Source organism: Hyaena hyaena, unplaced genomic scaffold, assembly GCF_003009895.1.
Source record: "Hyaena hyaena isolate Hyena2069 unplaced genomic scaffold, ASM300989v1 scaffold_274, whole genome shotgun sequence".
NCBI classification, from domain to species: Eukaryota; Metazoa; Chordata; class Mammalia; order Carnivora; family Hyaenidae; genus Hyaena; species Hyaena hyaena.
The window spans coordinates 169358-194350 of NW_024080907.1; the positions used below are offsets into that span (position 1 = coordinate 169358).

Consider the following 24993-nt stretch of genomic DNA (forward strand, 5'->3'; position numbering starts at 1 on the left):
TCATACCAGTCTCCAAAAAGAGACAACTTTGATTCATGTCTGAACTCTACAGAGAGAAGGAAAGGTCATGGCAACTAATTTCCTAAGGCCCTTCAGAGAAAGAATGCCTGGCAAAGGATGACAGGTTGATCCAGGTTGCCCCTGTGATAAGCCACACTCAAGAGGCTGCTGGGTGTTAGGACAGAAAGCCTGGATTCTAGTCCTGGCTCTGTGTCTAATGAACCTTAGTCAAGTTACATCACCCAGACAGGCCTCTGCCTCTCTGTATCCAGTGGGATTATTAATACCTCTGGTGCAAATCCAATCATGTCATGTCAACTACACAGCACCGCCATGATTAAAAGCTAATATTCAGCAAGCCACTTGTTTTAGACCATCCTGTTTCATCTTTTTAAAAATATTTTTCATTTGAAAATTTATTTAATGGGCAAATGGAGTCAATGGATGCTGAAACCATCAGATGAAGGATTATTGGCCAATGGGCTTGCCATATTAACTCAAAGCCTCCCACCATGCTTTATTATTAATGACAAAAGGAAAAATCCATTTTTTATCCATCCATTGATTATTCAGTTATGTAGGGTGTTACAAAATGGAAATTTTAAATTTCATCATTCTTCCACATTTCTTACCAATGGTCTTTCATAAAAGAAGAATCCTCTCTTTTTCTCTCAGTCTTGCTCTTTTTAAATATAACCGTGGAAGTAGACTTTTCAAAAAATTTTATTCAATATATTATAATCCATTATAATAATAATTCACATGAACTTCACTGAGGACAACTTGAAGGGAAACATAACAACTCAGTGCTGCCAAAAAGCAGGAGGTATGCCCACAGCAGAGAGAGGGTTCCATTGCCATTGGGAATGTGAGCCCAACAGAAATGGGGGAATTCTGATGAATGTTCAAAACTAGGGTCATGGTAGCATATAGAGATTGGCTTGGTGACAGTGACTGGTGACAGTTACCCATACAATCACTGCCAGGTTATCCACTAAAGAAGTGTCTCCATATACTTCATACCCAAGAAGTATTCAGATATAAAAGGACTGCAGCAAAATACCACAGGGAGAAGAAAGTGGTGAGTTTAGGATCCCTGTTCTTTACGTGGGCATTTGTATAGCCATTTGATAAAAATGTGCTTATAGATATACCACCATAGGGCATATTTTCTAAAATAGGAACCCTGAGGCCACTTTTTGAGACCCTGCAGATCTGCAAACATAAATTAAGCTTCTTCTTTAAAATCATCCAAAACCTAGGTGATTACATGATCTAAAAGGGAACTATAGCAGACCATTTAACACTGTTAAAAACCCAGAAATGCTTTTAGAGCCCCAGGAATATTAGGAGTTTGTTTTAAGGTGGCATTCACAATTAGAGTATCATCTGTGATTAAGTTCTAAAGCCTGAATCTTATTTTGAATAAAAAGGTGACATTCTCCCCTTTTGAGTCACAATTACTGGCATTTGAATAGAGAACACAGACAATGCTTTAAAGTAAGGTGCAGCTATTGTAACGCAGGAGAGGGGGAGAAACCATTTCTGTGCCTGTGACTGCATCCTCAAGGGAAGGGAAGCCGACCTCATTTAATTCTGACACCATGATGTCTTGGGGAAAAAGTTATCTGAAGTGACCCTCCAGCTGTTTTAAGGGGCATTTTAAAGCACTGTGCAGGCCTGACAGCATGAGGCCTCCCACTCACATTTGTAACTCCTCCAAAGTAAAGAAGCCACTCTTTTCATCAAAACAAGGGAACACATTCTATTGTGTGCGACTGCTAAGAACAAAACTGAGGAGCAGCAGCTAAAAAGGAAACAGTGAGCCCCATCCTTTGGGAAGTCGGGACAAGTAGGACCCAAGCTATTAAAAAAGAAAAAAAAAAAGACATGAAAAATGTCCCAATACAAAAATGTCAATGATGCCAACACAGACCAAAGGTGTTTGAGGACCTCTGGAGACTGACTACATGTCGGGCAGCCCAGGCCACTAAACTGACCTCGCTCCCCCAGGAAAAGGAACGTCCCTACCCCACTGAACAAATAGTTCAATTAAACACATTCCTGCATTTCATGGAAATCCTGTCCAGAGCATGGCAAGGGAAACCCCTGCCCTCTATTCTGGTCAGAGTGGTAGAGGCTACTACAAAATATACTAATACTAATACTAATACTAATACTAATACTAATACTAATACTAATACTAACACTAATAATGGGAACACATTAAGCATTTACTGTGTTCCAGGACTTATTTCTAAGTGTTTAACATATGTTAAGCATTTTGATCCACACAACAGCCTTTTGAGGCCAATATTATCATTATCATCCTTATTTTCAGATTTGGAAATTAAGACAGACAGGTGAGATAACTGCATAAAGTAACTCAGTTAATAATTAGCGGAGCTGGAATTCAAGCCCAGGCAGTGGGGTCGAAGACTTGCACACTTAACCATGAGGCTTCACTTCAAGAAATAGCATTATATGCTCCACAAAAAAAAAAAAAAGGTACAAAATTCTAATATATATCCAAACCAGGATAAGAACAGCACATAAAAATGATGGAGAATGTATCCAGACAACTGCCAGCAGCTTTGCTTTGCTCAAAACAGAGTAGGAGCTACTTTTTGTTAATTCACTATACATGTAACTCCATCACTTAGAAGGCAGAGAAACTGGTAAGGGGACTCTGGACTCCATTCTATCCAGCAGACTATCTGATCTGTATATGGAAATGGTGAGAGCTATATCATCCAATGTTGTACCCTAGGGCAAGGGCCCCAAAGTGTCATGCCCAAGGCTCACTGGGAGAGCTTGTTATAAAAGTACAAATTGCTGGATACCACTACCAGATTCTGATTCCATAGATCTGCAGTGCACCTGGTCAGTAAGTCTGAGTCTGCATTTCTGGCAAGCAGCTCCAGTGGATTCTGAGTCAGTAGATGAAGGGGAATGCTTTGATAAACACTGGCTTAGACTCTGAGAAATCCAATTTCAAAGAAGTTCTGAGAAAAGAACAATATGATTCCTTTATCTACAAGAGATTGCTATAAAGGAATTCAAACTCTTATGTGACAAATAACTGCCAAACAGTAATATTCTAAGTGTAAAATTAAAAAAAAAAAACATTGCAGTGGGATTGAGCTGCTAAGGAGGCAGGAAGATTGTGTGCAACTGCACGAGACAACAGGACAAACCAAGTACCTAGCCCCTTCAATTCTGTAATATAGATGAGGAAAAATCCATTACAGAATATAGTTAAGAGCTCCTTTGTGAAGTTATAAATTCAGAATTCCAGAAGAAAGCACATGAGAGCAGGAGAAGCCAGAGAAGACTCTTTCTCACGTGGAAGGGAGAGGCTACTTACTGCTCCACCAGCCTTTTGACTGAGCTCCTGCTAGGTAGCAAACATTATGAGACACCTGGAGGTTTTACAAAATGAATGAAATACACTTCCCCTGTTCACTCTTAACGTAAATTAGTAAGGAGACTTTATAAATTATTTTGTAATCTCTGTGTTTTCTGAATTCCAGTGTTCAAACATCATGCTCCAACCCTGAGTCCTGCTTAGATTTATTTTGATGCTGGTTTGTCTCAGATGGGGTGTGGTTTGACAGAAAGAGACCCCCGCCGCCATATATACACTACACGCATACGCCAACGAGACGAAATTCCATGCTTGTTTTATTTAACAAAGGCTAGAGGAACCTTGCAGACAACAGCCACCTGGAACAGGAACAGTGGGGAATGTATCTAAACTGTTTCTCAAGTCACACCCACCAGCCCATCCATGACGTGGCCATGCAACTACCAGCAGCACCATCAAGGGAAGCTAGGGTCTTGCCAGATGCTGGAGCTGAATTTTATGTTATACTATACCTCTTTCTCACTTGAGTATTACATCATTGTTCATGAAGAACTTACATAAATATTTCTAAGACTGTGGCTTTCACACTTGCCTGGTTGGCTATGATTAGAAATTCACCTTACATACACTCATTTCTTTATTCAATTCACTTAACATATACTTACTGTAATCCTCCCAAGTGCCAGGCACTATTCTGGATGCAAGGGATTCTGCAGGGAACAGAACAGTTTCAAATCCTTGTTCTCATGAAGCTAACATTCTGCTGGGGAAGGTAGATGATAAGCAAGTGTGATATAATCACAGGTCAGATGCTGACAAAGTCACAGAGAAAAAACAAATCAACAAACAGGCATGGGAATGCAGGAATGCTGGGGGAAGGGAGGGTGGTAGTTTGAATGGGCAGCCAGGAAGGGCCACACCAAGAGCATGGTATCAAGCACAGCCCTGCTGGAAGAGGAAGAGGGGCCATGTGGATATCTCAGGGTAGAAAAGTGGAAACAACCAGTGAAACTGACATGCTGGAAGTAGCCCCAGACAAAGTGTGCTCTGGTCCCATTTCTGCCTGTTGCAGACTTTAGACCAGTCATTTCCCTTTCTGAGCCCCTTCTCTTCTTTGTAAAATGAAAGTGTGTCACTTGATCCTCTCCAAGCTCGTTCCAGGCTCCAACATTTTCCAACACCTGTCTTCTGAGGACCCTCTTGTGTCTTATTCTGGACAGATGTACATGTTTCTATGTATATGTGTATGTATACGTGTATGTATGTAACAAACAAAAATGGTGGAACAAAATTCCATAAATAGTACTACCCTAATTACATGCAACCCACTCCAGTATTTTCCATTTTGTCCTATTCGGTTCTATCTCATTTTGCTAAATGCTGATTGCACCCAACTAAATTGATTTCACTATCCACTAATTAGTCTTAAGGAACTGTTTACAGGCACTGAAATCTTCGTGGTTGCGGAGCCAAATATGACAGCAGCAAAAACACATACTCATCTAAGAGAAAGAAAACCTAACTCTGTACTGGAGCCTTCATCTGCCCTCTGCTTTCAGCCACCTAGAAAGCACACATGCCCACACAGGCCTGAGGATGCAGAGGCAAGACCTGAGTGTTGGACAGTTCTGGCCACTGTTTTTGCTTCTGCTGCTGCTTTCTTTACACTTGAGCAGACGGCACGGCAATAGTGAGATGTCTCTTTCTCATCAGTAAAATGGAAATCGCAATGAGGATAAGTCATAAAATCTATGTAGAATGGCTGGTTAAGTATCTGGCACCTAATAAACACTTAATAAATGGGTGGTGCTGCTGCCAAACTAGAGTGGTGGAGGTGAAGCCAAACTAGAGCAAGAAGAAAAAAAGACAAAAGCCCAGCTCCCTCTCACCAGGTCCTTAGAATCTAAAACGTTAGAGAAACAGAGGTGGATGTTGCATGTGCCAGTAATTATCTTAGTAATAAATGTCACAGAAGGAAGAATGTGTGATTCCAAAACGTGCTGCTTTCACTGCTAAATCCTCTCTCCTTTCCCTTCAGCAAACTATATGGAAATGGGTTTGAAGAAATACAAAGTCATGCTTTCAACGGGACGACGCTGATTTCCCTGTAAGTATGTGCTATTTCCCCAGCTCATGAATAAAAATGAAATATTACTCTGGCTACCAGATCACAATCAATCTCCGGCAACTAACTCAGGACAAAAATAAACTTTCAAGTGGCTAGTCTTCAGTGTATCACACACGTTACTAGGCAACTGGCTGGCTAGAAACCCCAGAGCACCCTGATTTCAAAGACAGATGCAGCCCGGAGACATTAAAGTTGACAGTTTGCTAAAATATTCAACACCCTACTTTAGTCTCATCTCACAGCCTCCCTCTCTAGCCCCCTCACTCAGGTTGATGGCATGTTAGAGGCAGCCTGATTTCAGTGAAGAAATTCTTTCCCCAGCCCCACTGCAGAGAAAACGGGCAACCCTGTTTACCAGCCTAATCAGCCACAACAGGCCCACTCACAGTCCAATCCCCATACTGCTGGGGTGGGGCGGGTATGGAGAGCATTTTCCACAGGGTGAGGGGGGCTTGTACTTACACTACCTCGCACCCCAGACCCCAGCATTAACAGCCTTTAACTCAAGAAGAGAATCCCTACTAACTGTACCCTTTATTGTTCCCCACCTCTCTTTCCTTCTGTGGCTTATTTTCTGAAAGAGTGGGTCATTTCCAATGCCTGCTGGGCTGGGGCCATTTGAACCCCAACAGGTACAGAGTAAGGTGAAAATTAGCCTACAGTTGGGATATAATAAAAACTAAGAGCACCTGAAAAGCCAAAAGCTTTTTAAGGAAAAAAGAAGGAAAACAAAGGAAAAGGCTTCTATGAGAAAGTGTATAAACCACAGTCTACACCGGTGCTTCTCAAACTCTAACACACTGAAGAATAACACGGAGATTGTTAAAACATGGAGATTCCTAGTCCCCACCCACGGAGACTTTGCTTCAGTGCGTCTAGGGCAGAACTTGAGAATTTGTCATTTGAGCAAGCTCCCAGGAGATGCTGAAACTGCCAGTCTCAAACTGGGTAACATTAGTCTTTACAACATACTATTTATTTTAACTATACATATTAATTCAAGACTCTAGTAATATTGGTGCCATGCTATAGAGCTTGGTGGCTATGAGAATAGATCTACGAGTCACTAACTGGACCTCAAACTCCAATGCCAGAATTTATCAGCCTAACCATGAGCAACGTACCTAAGCTATCCCAGACACAGTGTTCTCATCCATGAAATAGAGCTCCTAGTAGGCTTGTTTTGAGCATACCCCCACCAAAATGAAAAGGTCTGTTTGGTATCCTCAGTACTTAACACAATGCCTAGCACAGAGTAGGCACTCATCTATTATTTATTACATTGCACAGTCAATTAATTACATAGGAATGAATGAATGATAAATAAGATTATATTTTTATGGTCTCAGCCTGAATCTGGCACATACCATGTGCTCAAGAAATGGTAACTTCCTATCATGGAGAAAAATTTCTCTCGTTTTCTTGTTGACTTGAAGCTAACGAAGAGTTCGCTCTAGCCAACTGAATCTGTGTCTGCCAAATTTATTTTTTTTAATGTTTTATTTGTTTCTGAGAGAGAGAGAGATAGCATGAGCAGGGGAGGGTCAGAGAGAGAGGAAGACACAGAATCTGAAACAGGCTCCAGGCTCTGAGCTAGCTGTCAGCACAGAGCCTGACGCGGGGCTTGAACCCACGAACCGTGAGATCACGACCTGAGCCAAAGTTGGACGCTTAACTGACTGAGCCACCCAGGCACCCGTCTCTGCCAAGTTTAAATCACAGGCATATCTTCTCCTGGCACAGTACTTTTCAGATACCTTATTCAGGTATTCACTCAGCAAGGGTTTGGCAAGCATCAGCTGTGTTTGAACGAACATGCTATGCTTGGGGTGGAAATGAAGATGAACAAGCCCTGGTGTTTGCTCCACACGAGCTTACGGCCTAGGAAGATGCATGGCCAGATGGTATACAAACTGTATACTAAGTAGTAACTAAAACAGAAGGCAAAGCATGATGCCTGCCCAGAGAGAAGTAAAGTCCTCTGGGATTTCAAAGGCAGAAAAGAGGGAAATTAAAGAAAGCCTCCTGAGAGATGCAGACTTTGAGCTGGGCCTAAACTGGACAGGTAAAGAGAGAAGAAAAATGCATTCCAAGCAGAAGACAACCAGAGGAGAAGACATGCTGTTCACAGAACAGCAAACAGTACCTTTTAGAATGTTCTAGCTAAGAGTTGGGGACAAAGCAGGATGGGCCTTAGATGCCACAGTAAAGAATTGGGACTCTCTTTTGTAGAAAATGAGAAGCCACTGGAAGTTCTGGGATGTGAAAGAAATATGAGGGTGCTTAAAGAAGATTCGTGTGTTAGCAGAAAGTACGCGGTTGGGGTGGGGGGTGCAAGGCTAGCGACGGACATCGGCAACCTGAATAGAGGGGGTGACTGAAGGCCTTTGTGGCTGAGGTCACCTGGAGAAGGGGGCAAAGTAAGAGAACTGAATATAAAATTGGGGGACACCAAGAGTGGAGAAAGAAAAGCCAGAAGGAACACAAACAGAGTTGGGGGAAAACTAACAGAGAACATCCTTGGGAAGTCAGAGAAAACAGGACTTCAGGAGGGAGGGCCTTGGTCAGCAGTGTTCCAGCTGCCTCAGGGATGCCAAAACGGGGTGTGCACCTCAAGAAGTCCAACTAGTCAAGATTCTGTATCCCCCACATCTCACTGTTGCAAGAAAGAAAAAACCAAGAACACAAATCAGTTTGCCAAGAAGACAAATCAATGTCATTCATTTATTCATTCAACAAACATTAGGCACCGCCAGTATATATTAGACACCATGTTAGGACCAGGGTCTGCAATGGTGGAGTAGAAAGAGTCCTCGCCCTTGTGAAGTTTCTGTTCTAGCAGAAGGGACAGACAAAAAGGCAAGTAAATAAATGAACTTATTGCAGATAGGGATACAGACTATGAAGGAAATAACCCATTACTGAGATCTGAGAGTACGGGGCTGACTTTAGGTTAGGTGCCCAGGGATAGCCTCACCATGGATATGAAATGTAGACTGAGCCTAGAAGATGACAAAGATGCCACTACACTGCCAGTAGCGAGGAGAAGTGTGTCACAGAAAGAGGGAACAGGAAGTGCAAAGGTCCTGAACTGCCGAAGAAAAGTAGCTGTAACCTCCAGGAATTAAGAGGAGACCAGTGTGGCTGGAGGGTCATCAACAAGTGGAAACCGGTATGAGATAAACCTGGAGACAGACAGGGAACAAATCATGCAGAATTCAGGGGCTATGGAAAAACAGATTCTAAATTCTCTCCTAAGGGCAAGGCTTGAAGGTGCGGGGGGTGGGGAGGGGGCGGGGAGGATTGCTTTCAAAACTGTCAAGCAAAATTTTCAAAGTATACATTCAACCCAGTTTCTACACCTTCCTCACAAACAGGCCTGCCCAAAGTTGTTCAGGATGATGACACCAAAGCCCTACCAAGTCCGCAAACTTTTTACTTAACCAAGTCAGGATAAGGTGGAGAGAAACAGCACCAGAAGGTTGACCTTAGATGCCTCCATGGTTCTTAGAGTCACTCCCTCTCATTCTCAAAGCACCCCACTTATGAAAATTTTGGGTGGAGTTTGGGGGTTCTCCCACTGTGGGTCAAGAGGTTATCCTGGCTGTGCTTCTCATACCTGGAGGGCTGTGTCACTGGAGAACATGAAAGTGACCCCCAGGAAAATGTGGCAGACGAATCTGATTTATTTTTAACCGAGTTACATACTGCAGAGTTATCAGTACACAGAAAGACCTGGGTTTTAATAAAACACGTGAAATGCTCTGTCGTGAAATTTGAGCAATTAATTTGACCGGGCTGACATGACGATTATTTGCTCATAGAGCCCGGTTTCAATGATTTATGACCATAACAGAACATAATTAAAACAAACCAAATCAGGAAAAGGAGCCATAGAGGTTTGGGAGAGAAATTTTCTTTTGATTTAGATCTTCAACAGCAATTGACTCTGACAACCTCATCTCTTTGAAAGTGGAAATACACCCAGGGGATGGGACTGTGTGAGACTGACGGGTGCATCCTGATGGAAGGGCTGAGGATTTCTAAGGAAAACGCTTATAGAAGCATGTGGAAAAGAGCCCCCCAGGGAGTGAGATGCAGGGGGTTTTGCCATTTTTAAATGGCAGGCGTGATGTGGAGACACACAGAAAGACAATGGGGAAGATGGAGAGCTGGGAGACGAACCAGGTAATTGCCTATGCATCCTGCAGGGGAGGGGAGAGTGGATGTTGGTCTATTTATTTTGCCATGTAACACTGTAACAGTGATGCAGAAGAATCATGCTCCCATGCTTCAAATCATCACACCAACAACGGGTACATTTTCCAGAATGCTCTTTGAGTCACCACTCTTTTCTTGTAGAAAGCGCTCAAAAGAAGGCTGGCAAGCCTGAGCCCAGGGACCCCTCTCCCAGCTCGCTTGTCCATCCAGAGAGGCGCCTGGGCTTGGAGATGCCAGTGTCAGGGCCCAGACAGGAGGCTGCTCGGCAGCACCAGGCTGAGCTCTTCCTGAACAGTTAGTTCACCCTGAGCTGCTTAGAGCTCAAGGAACAGAAGCCTCAGGTAGCAGTATCTGCTTGTGCCACAGCCTTAACAGCAGTGGTCCTCAACATATGCACACCTGGCGATGATCATATACCCAGCACAGAACCCCGTGCAGGGCATGCCGGGTGTGGGCCAATTTTCTACACAGCCTGTACCTCCTCCCTTTTCCTACCGAGTGAGAATGCATATCTGAAAAGGGTAACTTTGAATGGACTCTACTTTTTGTTTTTCAAGTAAAGTATTTGGAAACTTCAGTATATTGCTCTTAACCAGCCCTGAGACCTCCAAGGTCAGGGCAGCTGAGCGCCTGATACAGAGCAGGCTGCAGCTGCGCCCTTCAGCCTTGAACACTGGAGCAGCATTTTCATCGCTGCCCAGATGTGCCGTGGCAAACCTTCTTAACTCCAGAACAGGAAAGGGTGAAGACTTCAAGCTGTAGGACAAAGCATTCTACCGAGTGAAGGGGAAACTGCGGGGGGAAAGGCCAAACACACGCTCCAGCAGTTGTACCATATGGCCCAGCACCAGCATGTCTTTTTCGCCTTCTTCTCCAATCCCCCTTTTCCCTCTATGGCTGAGCACCGCGCAGGCAGGCTGCTCCAAATGTGCGCACACCCAGCCGTGGCTGTTAACACCTGAAGTGCAGACCCCTCTAAGAACGCTGTCCTTCCCCACAGGGAGCTCAAGGAAAACGCACACCTGGAGAAGATGCACAATGGAGCCTTCCGAGGGGCCATGGGGCCCAGCATCTTGTGAGTACGGTGGTGCTACTCCCCTCCCCACCCAGGGGTCCAGCCACACTGTCCCCGGCCTGGTTTGTGGACAATCAGCCTTTGCATGGGAAAGGGCTGCCGTTAACCAAGAACACAAACTGGGGGCACTGAAATGATGGAAATTGACGGTCTCCGTTCTGGAGGCTCAAAGTGTGAAATCAAGGTGTCGGCAGGCTCGTGCCTTCTGGGGGCTGTGAAGACAGGATCTGTTCCCAGCCTCTCTCCTTGCAGCTGGTCCTTCCTTCTGGTTGTGACAACATGACTCTAGCCTTCATGTGGCTTTCTCTGTGTATCTACCTGCCTGTCTCTGAAGTTTCCTCCTTTTATGGGGACACCAGTCATACTGGATCAGGGCCCATCCTAATGACCTCATTTTAACATGATTACCTCTGTGAACACTTCATTACCAAATAAGGTCACATTCTGAAGTACTGGGGTGTTAGGACTTCCACATGAATTTGGGGGAGACACAATTGAATGTATAATACCAAGTATGGAGGCCCACCTCATGAGCCAGCACAGGGAAGGCTGCCCACCTGATCCGCTCATGGCCATCCAAGGCCAGAGATCTGACTTGCCTGTGGCCCTTGTCCAGACAGAGCTGAGCTGCTGTGCATCAGGCTCCCCGAGAAGCCAAGCAACAGAACCAAATTCCCTAAGCTCTTGGGAGTTTCGTGGGAAGATGGGGGAAAGTGTAAAGGAACAGGAAATTGAATCAAGAGTCTCCTGACAAAGCCTTGGGAAGCCTGAATATCCCACAGGAAACCACTGTAGCTGCAGTCAGGCTTCGAGGAGAAAGGCAAGGGGGCTCCAGGGGCTCTGAAGCTCTAACCTGAGGTGACCTCATCTTTTCCCCACAGAGGTGCCGGGCCCATTACTCCCTACTCTAGTATGCTGTTAATCATTCACTCAACAAACACTGAACACATCCTGTTTACCAGGCAGCATGCCAGAGAGACTGGTGAGCATAATAGCTCTGGTCCCTGCCTTTAAAGAGATTAGAGTCACCGAGGGGTGACAGCAATAAATAGGCAAACAGGCATGTGATTTTAAAATGAGCAAAGTGCTAGAAGGATAGTGAACGGTATAATCCAGTTCGTTTGTTTGCTTATTCATTCACTCATTCATCCATTCATTTATCCTATAATGACTTTATAAGTCCCTACTACGTGCTAGGCACTGGATTAGGCATTGGGGAAACAGAGCATAAGGAAAAGATCTCCGCCCTTCTTCATAAAATGGAGGCAGACAGACAAAGATCAAATAAGTAAATAAAATACATAGTACGTAGATGTAGGTGTTGGTTGTGAAGGAGAAAAATTCTGTCAGCTGATGGAGGAGTTCTAGGGAGATTGAGAGTTACCATTTTAAAAAGGAAGGTCAGGGAAAACTAACCTGAAAAGTGTCATTTAAGCAAACACCTGAAATAAGTGAGGGAGCAAAGTATGTAGATATTGACAGAAGGGGCATTCTAAATAGAGGGAACGGCAAAACAAAAGCCCAGAGGCAGGAACTTACCTTGTGTGTGTTAGAAGAACAGTGTGGCAGAGCTAGCAAAGAGGAGAGTTCTAGAACCTAAGGACAGAGAGGTGGCAGATAACTGGGTCATGAAGGGCCTTGTGGCCATTATAAGGATTTTACCTGTTCTCTGAGATGACATGAGGCTTTAGGATTTTGATCAGGGGAAGGAATGAACCAACCCAGTAATTCTTTTTTTTTTTTTAATGTTTTATTGATTTTTGAGAGAGAGAGACAGCATGAGCAGGGGAGGGTCAGAGAAAAAGGGAGACACAGAATCTGAAGCAGGCTCCAGGCTCTGAGCTGGCTGTCAGCACAGAGCCTGACGCGGGGTTCGAACCCACACACCGTGAGATCATGACCTGAGCCGAAGCTGGACACTTAACTGACTGAGCCACCCAGGCACCCCCCCACAACCCAGTAATTCTTGATACTCAAGCTCCTACCAGTATCAACTTGTGATTCTGTCTACTTTCTATCTCCCACCATTATTAATCCCAACTCTATTTCTTAGTTCTTGCCACTATCAACTCCTAACTACTACTTGACCCTTATCTGCTATCAACTCTTGACTCTGCTTCCTACCCTGCCACTGTCAACCTCTGTGCTAGCTCTCAGCTCCAACTCTGTCTAGTTCCCAGCCTCCACTGCTGTCAACTTCCCATTGTGTCCAGTTCCTAGCACATACCACTATCAACCCCTGACCATGTCTGGTTCCCACCCTTGCTGCTGTCAACCTCTCCTGTCTCGAGTTGGCAGCCCTCACTACTGTCAACCCCTAATGCATCTATTTCCTAGCCCCCACTACTGTCCACCCCAACTGTGTCCAGTCCCTAGCCCCTGCTACTGTCACCCCCAACTGTGTCCTGTCCCTAGCCCACACCACTGTCAACCCCTGACTTCACCTACTCCCCAGCTCCTGCCGGTATCCATTCTGATTCTACTTCTTAATTCCTGCAGCCATCAACCCCTGACTCTGTTTACTTCCTAATTCCTGTCACAAAAACTCCTGACCTTCTCAATTTCCAAATTTCCATCACTCTCAATCCTAACTCTCTTTCTACTCTCCACTCAACATCATATTTTTTGCTTCCACTACCTCATGGCTCATGCCAACTGCTTTCTCTGCTGTGTTTCAGCTTCTGCCACCCTACACACAGGTCCTGTATGTCTCATATGCAAAGTACACCAGACTCACAGTCGTACAGGTTGGTTGAAGACTCTGCAGTCTAGTACACCCTGCAGGCAGAGCTCTTAGAGCAAGCTGGCTACTGACCCAGCCACGGGATAGCCAACGAGAGTTGCCTCTGGGTCAGACACAGTATATGATGAAGTTAGTGTGGTCACAAAACACCCTGCCTGATAGCCTTTGCCTGAAGAGCTTCTTGGGTTACCTGCTTAGAAATAACTGTGAGTACTGGAGATACCTGCGCTGTCTTGGACAGAACAGTCGGACCAGACCTCAGTCTTATTTCATTAAGCAGCCATTCTCATTACACCCTTAGGATGTAAGTGGTATGTAGGAGCATTCCTTCCACCCACAATGCAAAAATACTTCCCCACTGGTCTTCTACAGAGACTGAAAATATATTATCAGAGATTTACTCCTTCATAATAAGCCTTGCCTTTTCTACAATCCTAATTTAAAATATATCCCCCCCAAAAACAAAAACCCCACAAACCAAGAAACCATCAGATCTGCAAAAGTTGTGTGCTCTATCCCTAACACATCCAGGGTAACTCTATAAAGCAGGATTAGAACACTGGTTACCTAAACCAACAAGGACACAAAAGCAGCAGGAATCTGAAGCCCCCGAGGTAAATTCTGCTGTCTCAACTGTTCCACCAAAGGCCCACACTAGCCATCGCTCCATGTTGTCAAGTGCATGTGTCTGTCAGTCATCTATTGCTCCCCTCCCATGGGCTGGGCACTAAGCACTGGGACAATCTGCTGAGAGGGACTGTGCTGCTGGAATATTTTCATGGGGGCATCAGCAGCAACCACTTAGGAGATGGGCAGGATTGTAAAATTTCCACGGACTCTTCCTCCTCTTCACATTTAACTTGTTCTCACACATTGCCTCAAGTCTAGAAAAGCCAAAAAGTTTGGGACCTTATTTACAAAACCTAAGCTTTCCACACAGTTCTGCTCACCTGGCCAAGGACTGGCTCGCTTCGGACTGATGAGTCCAGTTTGCCTTTAGAGAATGTGCAGTCTGCTTCCAGGTAAATGACGGCTAAGGCCATAAGCAGCTCTTAAGAGAATAACTGGCCTGTGCTTCATGAAAACCTACCCTGCAGGGCTTAAACAATCAGAGACAGAGGCATCTGAAGCCCTGAATATTTCCCCCTAGGAGCCAGCACAAAAGCTGATGTCACTGCACGTGTCTACTGTCTCACAAAGCCAAGTAGTTATTTCACGTCTGCTAAGTGGAGAGAGAGAGAAAGGAAGGTAGGGGGGAGAAATGCTAATGAATGTATGACAGGTGTAAGGAGTTACACTCAACCTTGAAAGGAATAATGGAGTGCATATGAGGAAAAAAACACAGCATAGATTTTTAATTTCTATCTTAATTGAGAGTAACTGAATGGAGAATTAAGGGAAAGGCAAGATGGAGAAAAGATTTCTCAGAACCTAGAACAGTACTGTTGTGGAGAGGAGGTTTCATCCTATCCAAGAAACAAAAAGGCTGGCTCCTTTCTATTTTTCAGGGATATTTCATCCACCAAATTACAAGCCCTGCCTAGCTATGGGCTGGAGTCCATCCAGACACTCATCGCCACATCATGCTATTCTCTAAAAAAACTGCCATCGAGGGAAAAATTCACCAGCCTCCTGGATGCCACACTGACTTACCCCAGCCACTGCTGCGCTTTTAGAAACTTGCCAACAAAAGAGTAAGTAAAAAAAAAAAAAAAAAAAAGGTAGCGCCTGCCAACCTGTGGCAGAAACAAATTTCAAAACAATCAACTGGTCGACAGCTTCCTGCCCCTTCACTCCCTGCTCTAGATCAGCTCCACAGCCATGGGGTCACTTTCAGAGAGACAAGAAGAAAATGAGCCATCCTATTTCTTCCCCAAAACTGATTCCAAACAGTCAATTCACCCTGTAGCTACAAGACCTTTGTAGCCTACTCCAGGATAACTGAATTATAACCTTAAATTAGGCTATAATTACCGTTGCAAAATGGAGTATGAAACTGACCTCCTAAAGATCAATTTGCTCTAATCCTTCTCAGAGAGCATGATATTTAAAGAAGGATGGAAGTAGGCTCAAGAGAGTAAATTTTACCTAACGTCTAAATCTTTAATAATAAGGAAAATGGACACAAAACTCTACAGAAGGCTTTTTTAAAAGCTATTTCTCTCCCTGCAAGAAGACCATCTTTCATTTCAGAACAGAATCCTTGCTCTCTAAGGATTAGCTCAGTGCTCAAACAAAAAGGGCATGAGCTCCTGGCTGGTTGGTGTCCAGTGGGGGGCATCTTACTGATTCCACAGATAGTTTCAATCCAGAATAGAATGACAGGGTGTGCAGAATTTCATTCTTTCCTTAAAGATTGTTTTCCAGAATTTTTTTTTACTAAGATGCATGCTAAGAAATACCTCTTTTTACACTGCAAACCAGTACATGTCACATAGATAATAAAACAATACTTAACTTTTTGACATGTGTGATTCACACATATTTTTCTTATCTATTTTATTTCATGTTTGTTTGTGTTTTTAATACTAGTCTGTGCACTCTATTGTTTTCATGACCCACTAATGGGTCACAGCTCACAGTTGGGAAAACATTTGCCCTAAAGTGTTATTATGCAGCCTAAGAAGATATTCTCAATTAATTAGAGGAGGCACTGGAAGAGGGGCACCAGGGTGCTGCTGTCTTTGTTTGGAATCAACCTATTTATAATGAGTCAACCAACATGTATTGCTGTACATCTACTTTGTGCCTTGCAGAGGTATGTGAAGCTAGATCTGAAGCTTTTGGTGTAACCAAGAAGACAAAGCACTCAGAGAGTCATGCACTATTAACTGAGCTTCAAAAAATATTAACTGAGCACTTATCATGTTCCAGACACTGTGCAAAAGTCTGAAGATAGAAAAATAACGAAGAGTTCATTCCACCCCCCTGAGTATCACAAACTGCTGTGTGGTGGTAACATACAAGAGAGCCAGTGTTTAAGTACAATACAGCAAATGTAATGGTATTGCTGAGAACATGACAGAATTCCCTGAGAGCACAAAGGAAGGGTTTTGTAACAGCAACAGAGCTTACAGAAGACTTCTGTGGGAGGTGATTTCCAAGGAGCTTTGGAGAGGGGCTAAGAAGTGGCTAGGCGAGTGTGGGTAAAACCATGCTGAGAAGACAAAATAGCTCACGTGAAGGCACAAAGGCAAGAGACCAAGGATGGAAATCCCTCAGAAAAACTGGAACAAGATGACTTATGGGTACATGGAGGACACAGAGAGAGGTGGGCTGTGATGGGCTTTGGGTGCTGGGCCAGGATGTTCAGAGGATGGGGAACCACTGCCGAATTCAAAGCAAAATCACTCAGATTTGCTTTTGTCAAATAACACTCCGGCAGCTCTGGAGGATGGCTTGGAGGTGAGCAAAGCTGGTGAGAGATCAATTAGGAGAACAATACAGACACTGGTTTATGATAAAGCTGATTCTGGACACCTCAACTTTTGTGGCAAAGAGGGCACATCCCTTTCTGAAATTACTGGCATGTAAAAACATCAGTTCAGGGGCTTTTTATTCTAGTACATGAAAGAGACTCCCTCTAGGTAAAAAAAAGGTGGGGAGAGGATTATGCAGCTGTAGGCCAGCATCAAGGTGAGATAGGAATACCGTCAGACAGAGGTTGTCTTGATTGGGATTACAAGCTTTAAGTCACTCCCTCTCTATCCCTAAAGCTCGAAACCTTGGATGCTAGGGAGATGGGAGAGCCTGAAGCTGGGCCAGTGGCATGTTTATGTAAACTCTAAGTCACCTCTCTGCCCTGCAGCTGCTATGCCTGGATAACACACACAGCTGCCTGGGCAGATGGTCCCAAAGACCTTCTTGGTATCTATGATTAAATTTTTTAAAAAGGGTAGATTGAACTCAGTGCTATGAACTGAAGGCCAAGAACAACCACATTTCCTGTTAACTATAGATTGGTTCACACACAGTATCTCTATTATCAGATACAGTGCCAGCATCAAAACACACGTGCGCGCATGCACGCACACGCACACTCACACACACTTTGATCCAAATTTGAGGATTTATATAAGCCTGACCCAAAATAACAAGTTGATTAATTTTTGAAAGTGAGTCCAATAGGTCAAATAGTTCTGCTCTATCATCCCCCTTCCTGCTTTGTATACAAAGTTGTTTGTACAGGAATTATCTTGTTAATACTGGAGAAGAATAACCAAGAAATTTCTACTTTCGATTGTCTCAATTCTCCTTCCTCCTTAGGAAAGGTTGGGTTTCTCACCACCTTCTCTCCTTCCCTCTATTTCTTCATCCAGTCTTCCTTTGTGCCTCCCTTTGGTTTATATTCACCTTAGGAATATAATAAGTGTAGGCCCCTTTTAATTTCTTGATAGTTCTTCCCTTTCCATTAGGCTAAGCTTCTTCCAATGATGGAGGAGTAGGGAACACCCACATATATTTCTGCACGTAAGGAAACAAAGCAGAAAATTCACATCATCATGTTAGGTCCCGTATCTGCAAATCCTCACAGATTTCCCAGTGACAATTCGAAGCCATGAATTCTGAATGATTATTTGTTCATCAAGAGCAATGTGGTAAGGAGAGTGGGGAGGAGCAAGCCCTAATATACCATAAAGGTAGTTTTTAATAAGCATTGAAAAATCCATGATTCAATATGAACAATTTAAGTTTTTTCATCTCTGGAGCCCACACAAAACACTTAGCATTCGAAAACATTTTATCTAAGCTGGAAGCCCTCTAATGACAATTCCGGAGCCTTTCCTCTCTCCCCGGGGAAATGTTTCAGTCAGGACAATGGTGCAGAGCACGACTGGTGTAATGGGCAAAGAATTTGGATGAACAAAGCATAAATAGACATGATCATGTTTAGTTTAAAGACCAAAGGCTCAACTGCTTTTTTTTTAAACCTCTTTTCTTTCAGGCAGAATTTTTCATTTTCCATTTTTGAAAACTTTTCCAAACAATGTGAAAGCACAGCAAGGAGACCAAATAATGAAACACTGTAAGTATTTGCATGCAAAGAAACTCGGGAAACCACGTCTCGTTCTGTGTGCACCTTATTATTATCAGTGCCCAGGCTTTTCTTTTGATAAAAGTCTTCGTTGGAGGGATGTTTGCAAAGCACTTCTTAATAGATTTAAAATAGGAATTTTTTCTTTACAAGTGGCATCCAGGTGAACAGACATCTCTTTTAACTGTTTTTTAAAAAACTCTTTGAAAATTGTATCATTCTACAATTAAATTCTCCAAAGAAATCAAAATTTTTATTTGCAGGTGTTTTGAGGTCACTTAGGGCTTGTTTAAATGATAGCTTCATTTTTAGGAATTTTCACTAGTCAGTGGTCAGCATTCCACAAAGATTAACTGATTGCAAACACGGCTTCTAGAAGCAGTCACTACCCTTCAAAGAGATTCAGGCCACCTTGACTACTATGGAGCTTAAAATTATTCAACCTCAATGCTATCACTAACATACACTGGATGGGAGATCCGTTTCTATTCTACTGGCTGACTTTTTTAACATTTTTCCTGGCTGCCTTGGCATTTCACCTACCTTCGAATGTAAAAGGGCATGCCTCAAAAGATACTCCCAGCATCCCTAGGCCACATTTACTGTGATTTATGTTTATTATTCCCCGCATGTGTCCTTCAGACTACAAAACCTGATGCCCTTCTAAAACACCTTGCCATTCCCTCTTCTACATCTTTTTTCTTTTGTTTCTTTTTACCAATCTTCAAGTTCTATGGAGGCAGCAGGGTGGTATGATGGAAGGACCTTGGGCTTTGGGGCTTCTCAGAGTTGGATGTGAATCCTTGGCAGTAAGGTTCCTGTAACACTGGGTATCCCTGGACAATACTTACCTTTTTTGAGACATTATCCCTCATCTGCAAGGGACAGCAGAAATATCATTTGGCTTTAAGACCCATGAAAGGGAAGGGAGTTGTTACAAAATGTGACAGCGTCTGGGGTACGTTAGAAATATCATACTCGGTATCCTTTTTTTCTTTCGTTTAAGTCAGACACCAACTGCCCCCGTGTTCCTTTTTTCACTCTCCCTGCCCTTGTTTGGATAGTCTGTCGGCCAACTTCCATGGAACTCTTCTGCAGCCTATGGCTTTTTCCTCATCAACAGAAAACACTTCTGGCGGAAGTCAATGGTAGCATCAAGGGGTGGGTTTCAAGACAGGAGACTTAGCCCACTGTCAATCATCCTCATCATCCCTGCCCCATGCCTTCTCAAGTAAGCCTAGTCTCGAGTTTGCTATGCTAACACTGCTTTAAAAAATATCCCCTAATCTCCAGCATCCCCGAAACTATGTGAAACTAGTGCATAATCTAGGTACAAAGTGTGCTCCCTGTGAAATCCCCTTGCCCCCTTCCCACCACAGTGCTATTCCTAAGTCCCTGGAATTTACAAATTCTAGAGCCAGTCACTTGTCTACTCTCCCCAAGATATCAGTGTCCTTGCTGTTATGGCTGGCCCCTTTGTTCTCCAACAGTCTCCATCTTTCCTCCCGTCTTTGTTCATTGTGACTGGAGTGGCCCCTCCTTCCTCTGACTCAGTGTTGTAGGCCTATTCGAGTCCATTCATCCCTTCAGTACTAAAGACAGCTCCCTGCTGGGTTTTGTCAATAAGCGTGCCGCTTCCCTCAGGAGCTGTCCCAGGACACAAACCTAAGTAGCAGCAGGTAGGTATTTGGTCTGAAGACAAATCACCAAGGAGAAAAACTGCTAGACATATGCTCAGTATGGCAAAAAAAAAAAAAAAAAAAAGAGAAAGGACAAAGGACCAGAGGAGTGAGAGACAGAACATGTTGGATCTCTTTCTGACAGAAATTTATTCAGAAATAGTGGCAGAATCTTTAGAAGCTTTGAATTAGTGCTTCTGAAGTAGTTTTATTAGTAGCAGCTAAAGTAGTTTTGATAAGAGGAAAGCAGCAAGGGAAATAAGATGGAAATAGTGGAAAGTTTTCACCTGATTTAATAAAGGCTATTATTTTGGAGGAATCCTCCAGGGAACTTGCTTAAAACACAAATTCCTGGGCTCTGTCCCTAGTGAATTGGATCCAGGGTCTGCACTTTTAACAAACAGCCTGGTGATTCTGCTGGAAGTGGCCTAAGGACCACACTTTGAAAAGCACTGACAGAGAGACAGTGATGTACGGGAAAGGCCTGTACATGATGGATATGAAGACCTAGTGATGCCACTAGAGCCTAGTTCTGAGAGACCTTAGGCTAATCACTTACCTTCTTTAATCTTGGTTTCCTTACCAATAAAATGAGGGGTTCAGTGAGATGTCTTTAAGAACAATTCTAATACTGGGATGCCTGGGTAGCTCAGTCGGTTGAGCATCCGACTTTGGCTCAGGTCATAATCTTGCAGCTTATGGGTTTGAGCCTCGCATTGGGCTCTGTGCTAACAGTTTGGAGCCTGGAGCCTGCTTCCAGATCTGTGTCTCCCCACCTCCCCGCTCCTTGCTTGTGCTCTGTCTCGCTCTCTCAAAAACAAATATTAAAATTTTTTAAAAAGAACTTTTCTAATGCTAAGAAATAACCCATTTTCTTACATCATTCTTTATAACCACCACATCCCTTTAAAGATTAAAAACACAGATATTCTTTTAATGGGCATGAGATGAGGACAAATGTACCCATATTTAGTAATAAAGCAGGTGAACTTCTTGTGCAATCTTCTGTGCATAGCAACAATCCTTCGCTAGTTCCAAAGTGGTTTCTAAGAAATTCCTAGCATCGTCTTGGAGTCCCAGATCATGAATTTCTTTTTATTCTTTTTTTAATCTATGTTATTTCCCTTCAGTAATTTGAGTACTGCTCAAATATGTCATTTCATCCACTCACTGAACTAGGTTCACACTTTCTTGTTCAGAACAGGGGAAGCAAAGTTCTGAGAGTAGAGAAAAATACTCTTTTAATGTGTGAGGGACCCTAAGGTAAAATACTGTTTGTAATGGCCTTGACAGAAAAATTATGCCCATTTCTCCAGCTAGCAAGATTCTATTAGCAGACTGTGAGCAAAGAGAAAATTTGTGGAGCCTACATGCATCACACTGTACATACTCATTGTCCCTCTATCTTTTCAATTTCTCTCAGAGCCAGGATCACCCTGGTTTATTCATTCCACAAGCATTTATTGAATGGATAGTCGGAGCCAAAACTGTGTGAGGCACTGAGAGTTCAGAAATAAATAAGACCTAGTCCCCTGCCTTCCAAGCTATCAAAGAATAGCTTCACAGACTATTAAAGAAGACACGCATCATCAAACAACAGCAGTACGGTTTGATAATTACAATAGAACTTAAGTGAAGCCTTGGCAGAGAGAAGGGGTGATTAACTCTTTAGAGGTGTGGAATCAAGAAAGGCTTCACAGAGGAGCTTACTTGTAAGGATGAGGAGGAATTCACCAAAGAGATGGGGAGAAAAAGGGAAGAAGAAACAGCATATACAAAGACAGAGGGATGAAAGAGTAGATTCTGAGACCCACAAGTCACTTCATGTAATCAAAAGGAAGGTTGCACAAGCGATCTACAAGAGAAAATTATAGGAATCCCTAACTTTTAGTGAGCACTTAATATGTGTCAGGCATTATTCTAAACATTCTATAGATAGCAATGGAGTTAATCCTTAGCACAACCCTACTGAAGGAAGAATGATTAGTATCTCTATTTGGCAAATGAAGACCTTATGGCACAGAGATGGTAAGTAACCCTGCCATCCCAGCCTGTAAAGACTGGAACCCAGTCAGTCTTGCTCCAGAGCCCATGTTCCAAATTGTGCAGCACTACTACTTCTTGTAAATGAGACTGGGGCGGGGGGGGCGGCCCAGATCATTCGAGGTCATCACAGGGAGTCTGGATTTTATCCCAGAGACAATGAGAACCTAGCAAAAGTGTGAATTAATAGATTTGTACTTAAGAAAGGCCATTCTATGGGGCACCTGGGTGGCTCAGTCGGCTAAGCATCCAACTTCAGCTCAGGTCATAATCTCTTGGTCTGCGAGTTTGAGTTCTGTGTTTAGGCTCTGTGCGGACATCTCAGAGCCTGCTTCAGATTCTGTGTCTCCCTCTCTCTCTAACCCCCACCCTCCACTTGCACTCTGTCTCTCTCTCAAAAATAAAAATTTAAAAAAAAATTAAAGACCTCCTAGGAGGAAGATACAGATGGAGCAAGAGAGGAAAATTGGAGGAAAGATGCTAATGTAATTGTCCTACCAGAGATGATGAAAATCCAAACTCAATTATTAGCAGTGGGTTTGGGAGGAAGAGGTTGGCAGAATTGGGGATGTTCCCTCACTAGATATGGAATTCCTCTTCAATTCACTCTCTGAAGTTGACTCATACTCCTAAGGAGTATCTATTTTCACTATTTCTCCCTATTGTCCATGTCTGTAGCCAGCTTGTGCTCCTGGGTTTCTAGTAAGTCCATCCTTGGTTCCACTTCTTACCTGGGCTATTTGATTAGCTAGTGACCAATGTTTAAGCTAGTCTACCCACAGCTGATAACCTTCGGCAGTGTGAGCCCTCCAGTCCCATTTGTGTTCTACTGAAGACACATGGCTTGACAGCAGTTTGGCAACTAAATGAGATAAATACCTAAGAAAATGCCAAGGAAGGGTTCTTTTAGACATAGCAAGCATATACTGTGTCTCTAAATTTGTTTTCCAAAGAAAACACATCCTTTGTAAACAGCTTCATTAAGTCTGTGCATCAACACATGGATATATACATATATATTTATATATACACACACACATATATATACACACATACATTGCTTTTCATTCCCTGAGGAAATTGCTGTATCAATTCAGAATTCTCAGGTAATTTAACAAATTGTTTAACAATAATTTAACAATAACTTGTTAACAATTTAACAAATAAATATAAGACTAAGGCTGTTGTGGCTTTGTTTCCTTTTGTTTCATAGGCTTTAAAAAACACTAAGGCTGATTCAATTTTTTAATACATGGACTCACAGAAAATCTCTTAAGTTTACATTGAGACAAAATATTCTTCTTACAGTTACTCTGCCATCTTTGCTGAGAGTGAACTGAGTGCCTGGGATTATGACTATGGTTTCTGCTCACCCAAGACACTCCGATGTGCTCCCGAACCAGATGCTTTTAATCCCTGTGAAGATATTATGGGCTATGACTTCCTTAGGGTCCTGATTTGGCTGATTAATATCCTAGCCATCATGGGAAATATGACTGTCCTTTTTGTTCTCTTGACAAGTCGTTATAAACTGACAGTGCCCCGTTTTCTCATGTGCAATCTCTCCTTTGCAGACTTTTGCATGGGGCTCTATCTGCTGCTTATTGCCTCAGTTGATTCCCAAACCAAAGGACAATATTATAACCACGCCATAGATTGGCAGACAGGGAGTGGGTGCAGTGCAGCTGGCTTTTTCACTGTATTTTCAAGTGAGCTTTCTGTCTACACCCTCACCGTTATCACACTAGAAAGATGGCACACTATCACCTATGCTATTCAGCTGGACCAAAAGCTGCGTTTAAGACATGCCATTCCCATTATGCTTGGAGGATGGCTCTTTTCTTCTCTAGTTGCCATGTTGCCCCTTGTGGGTGTCAGCAATTACATGAAGGTCAGCATTTGCCTCCCCATGGATGTGGAAACCACTCTCTCACAAGTCTACATATTGACCATCCTGATATTCAACGTGGTGGCCTTCATCATCATTTGTGCTTGCTACATTAAAATTTACTTTGCAGTTCAAAATCCAGAGCTGATGGCTACCAACAAAGATAAAAAGATTGCTAAGAAAATGGCGGTTCTCATCTTCACTGATTTCACATGCATGGCACCTATCTCTTTTTTTGCCATCTCAGCTGCCTTCAAAGTGCCCCTTATCACAGTAACCAATTCTAAAGTTTTACTGGTTCTTTTTTATCCTGTCAATTCTTGTGCCAATCCTTTTCTGTATGCGATTTTCACAAAGGCATTCCAAAGGGATTTCTTCCTGTTACTGAGCAAATTTGGCTGCTGTAAACGTCGGGCTGAACTTTATAGAAGAAAGGATTTTTTGGCTTATACCTCCAACTGCAAAAATGGCTTCACTGGATCAAATAAGCCTCCTCAGTCCACCCTGAGGTTGTCTACCTTGCACTGTCAATATACAGCTGTCCCAGACAAGGCTTGCTATAAAGAATGTTAACTGTTTTATCAGTAACCACATTATTAATTTATGCTGAAACATGGAAAAAATAATCTGTACTAGTAATTTTAACGTTAAAGAGTTGGTTTTAGGAAATTATTTATTCTTAAGCACACTGGGCAAAAAAGAGGTATTTACCTAGCTCAAAGTGTTGTCCATGACCATTGCCAATCTAAAAACTACTTGTCATTGGTACACGATGACACAAAATACAAAAGTTGAGTGTTTAGAAACATTTCTA

The 24993-nt window shown here is 43.1% G+C and overlaps 1 protein-coding gene across 1 annotated transcript in view; it reads left to right on the forward strand.

Moving 5' to 3' along the window:
* The window catches only part of LHCGR (luteinizing hormone/choriogonadotropin receptor), a 54063-nt gene extending 29311 nt beyond the window's left edge, over positions 1 to 24752 (forward strand). Inside the window, exons 7-11 of the mRNA XM_039245946.1 lie at positions 5406 to 5474; positions 10717 to 10791; positions 15043 to 15228; positions 18480 to 18560; positions 23600 to 24752. Coding sequence (XP_039101877.1) covers positions 5406 to 5474; positions 10717 to 10791; positions 15043 to 15228; positions 18480 to 18560; positions 23600 to 24752 — 1564 coding nt within the window. The remainder of the gene's footprint in view (positions 1 to 5405; positions 5475 to 10716; positions 10792 to 15042; positions 15229 to 18479; positions 18561 to 23599) is intronic.
* The last annotated feature ends 241 nt before the right edge of the window (positions 24753 to 24993 follow it).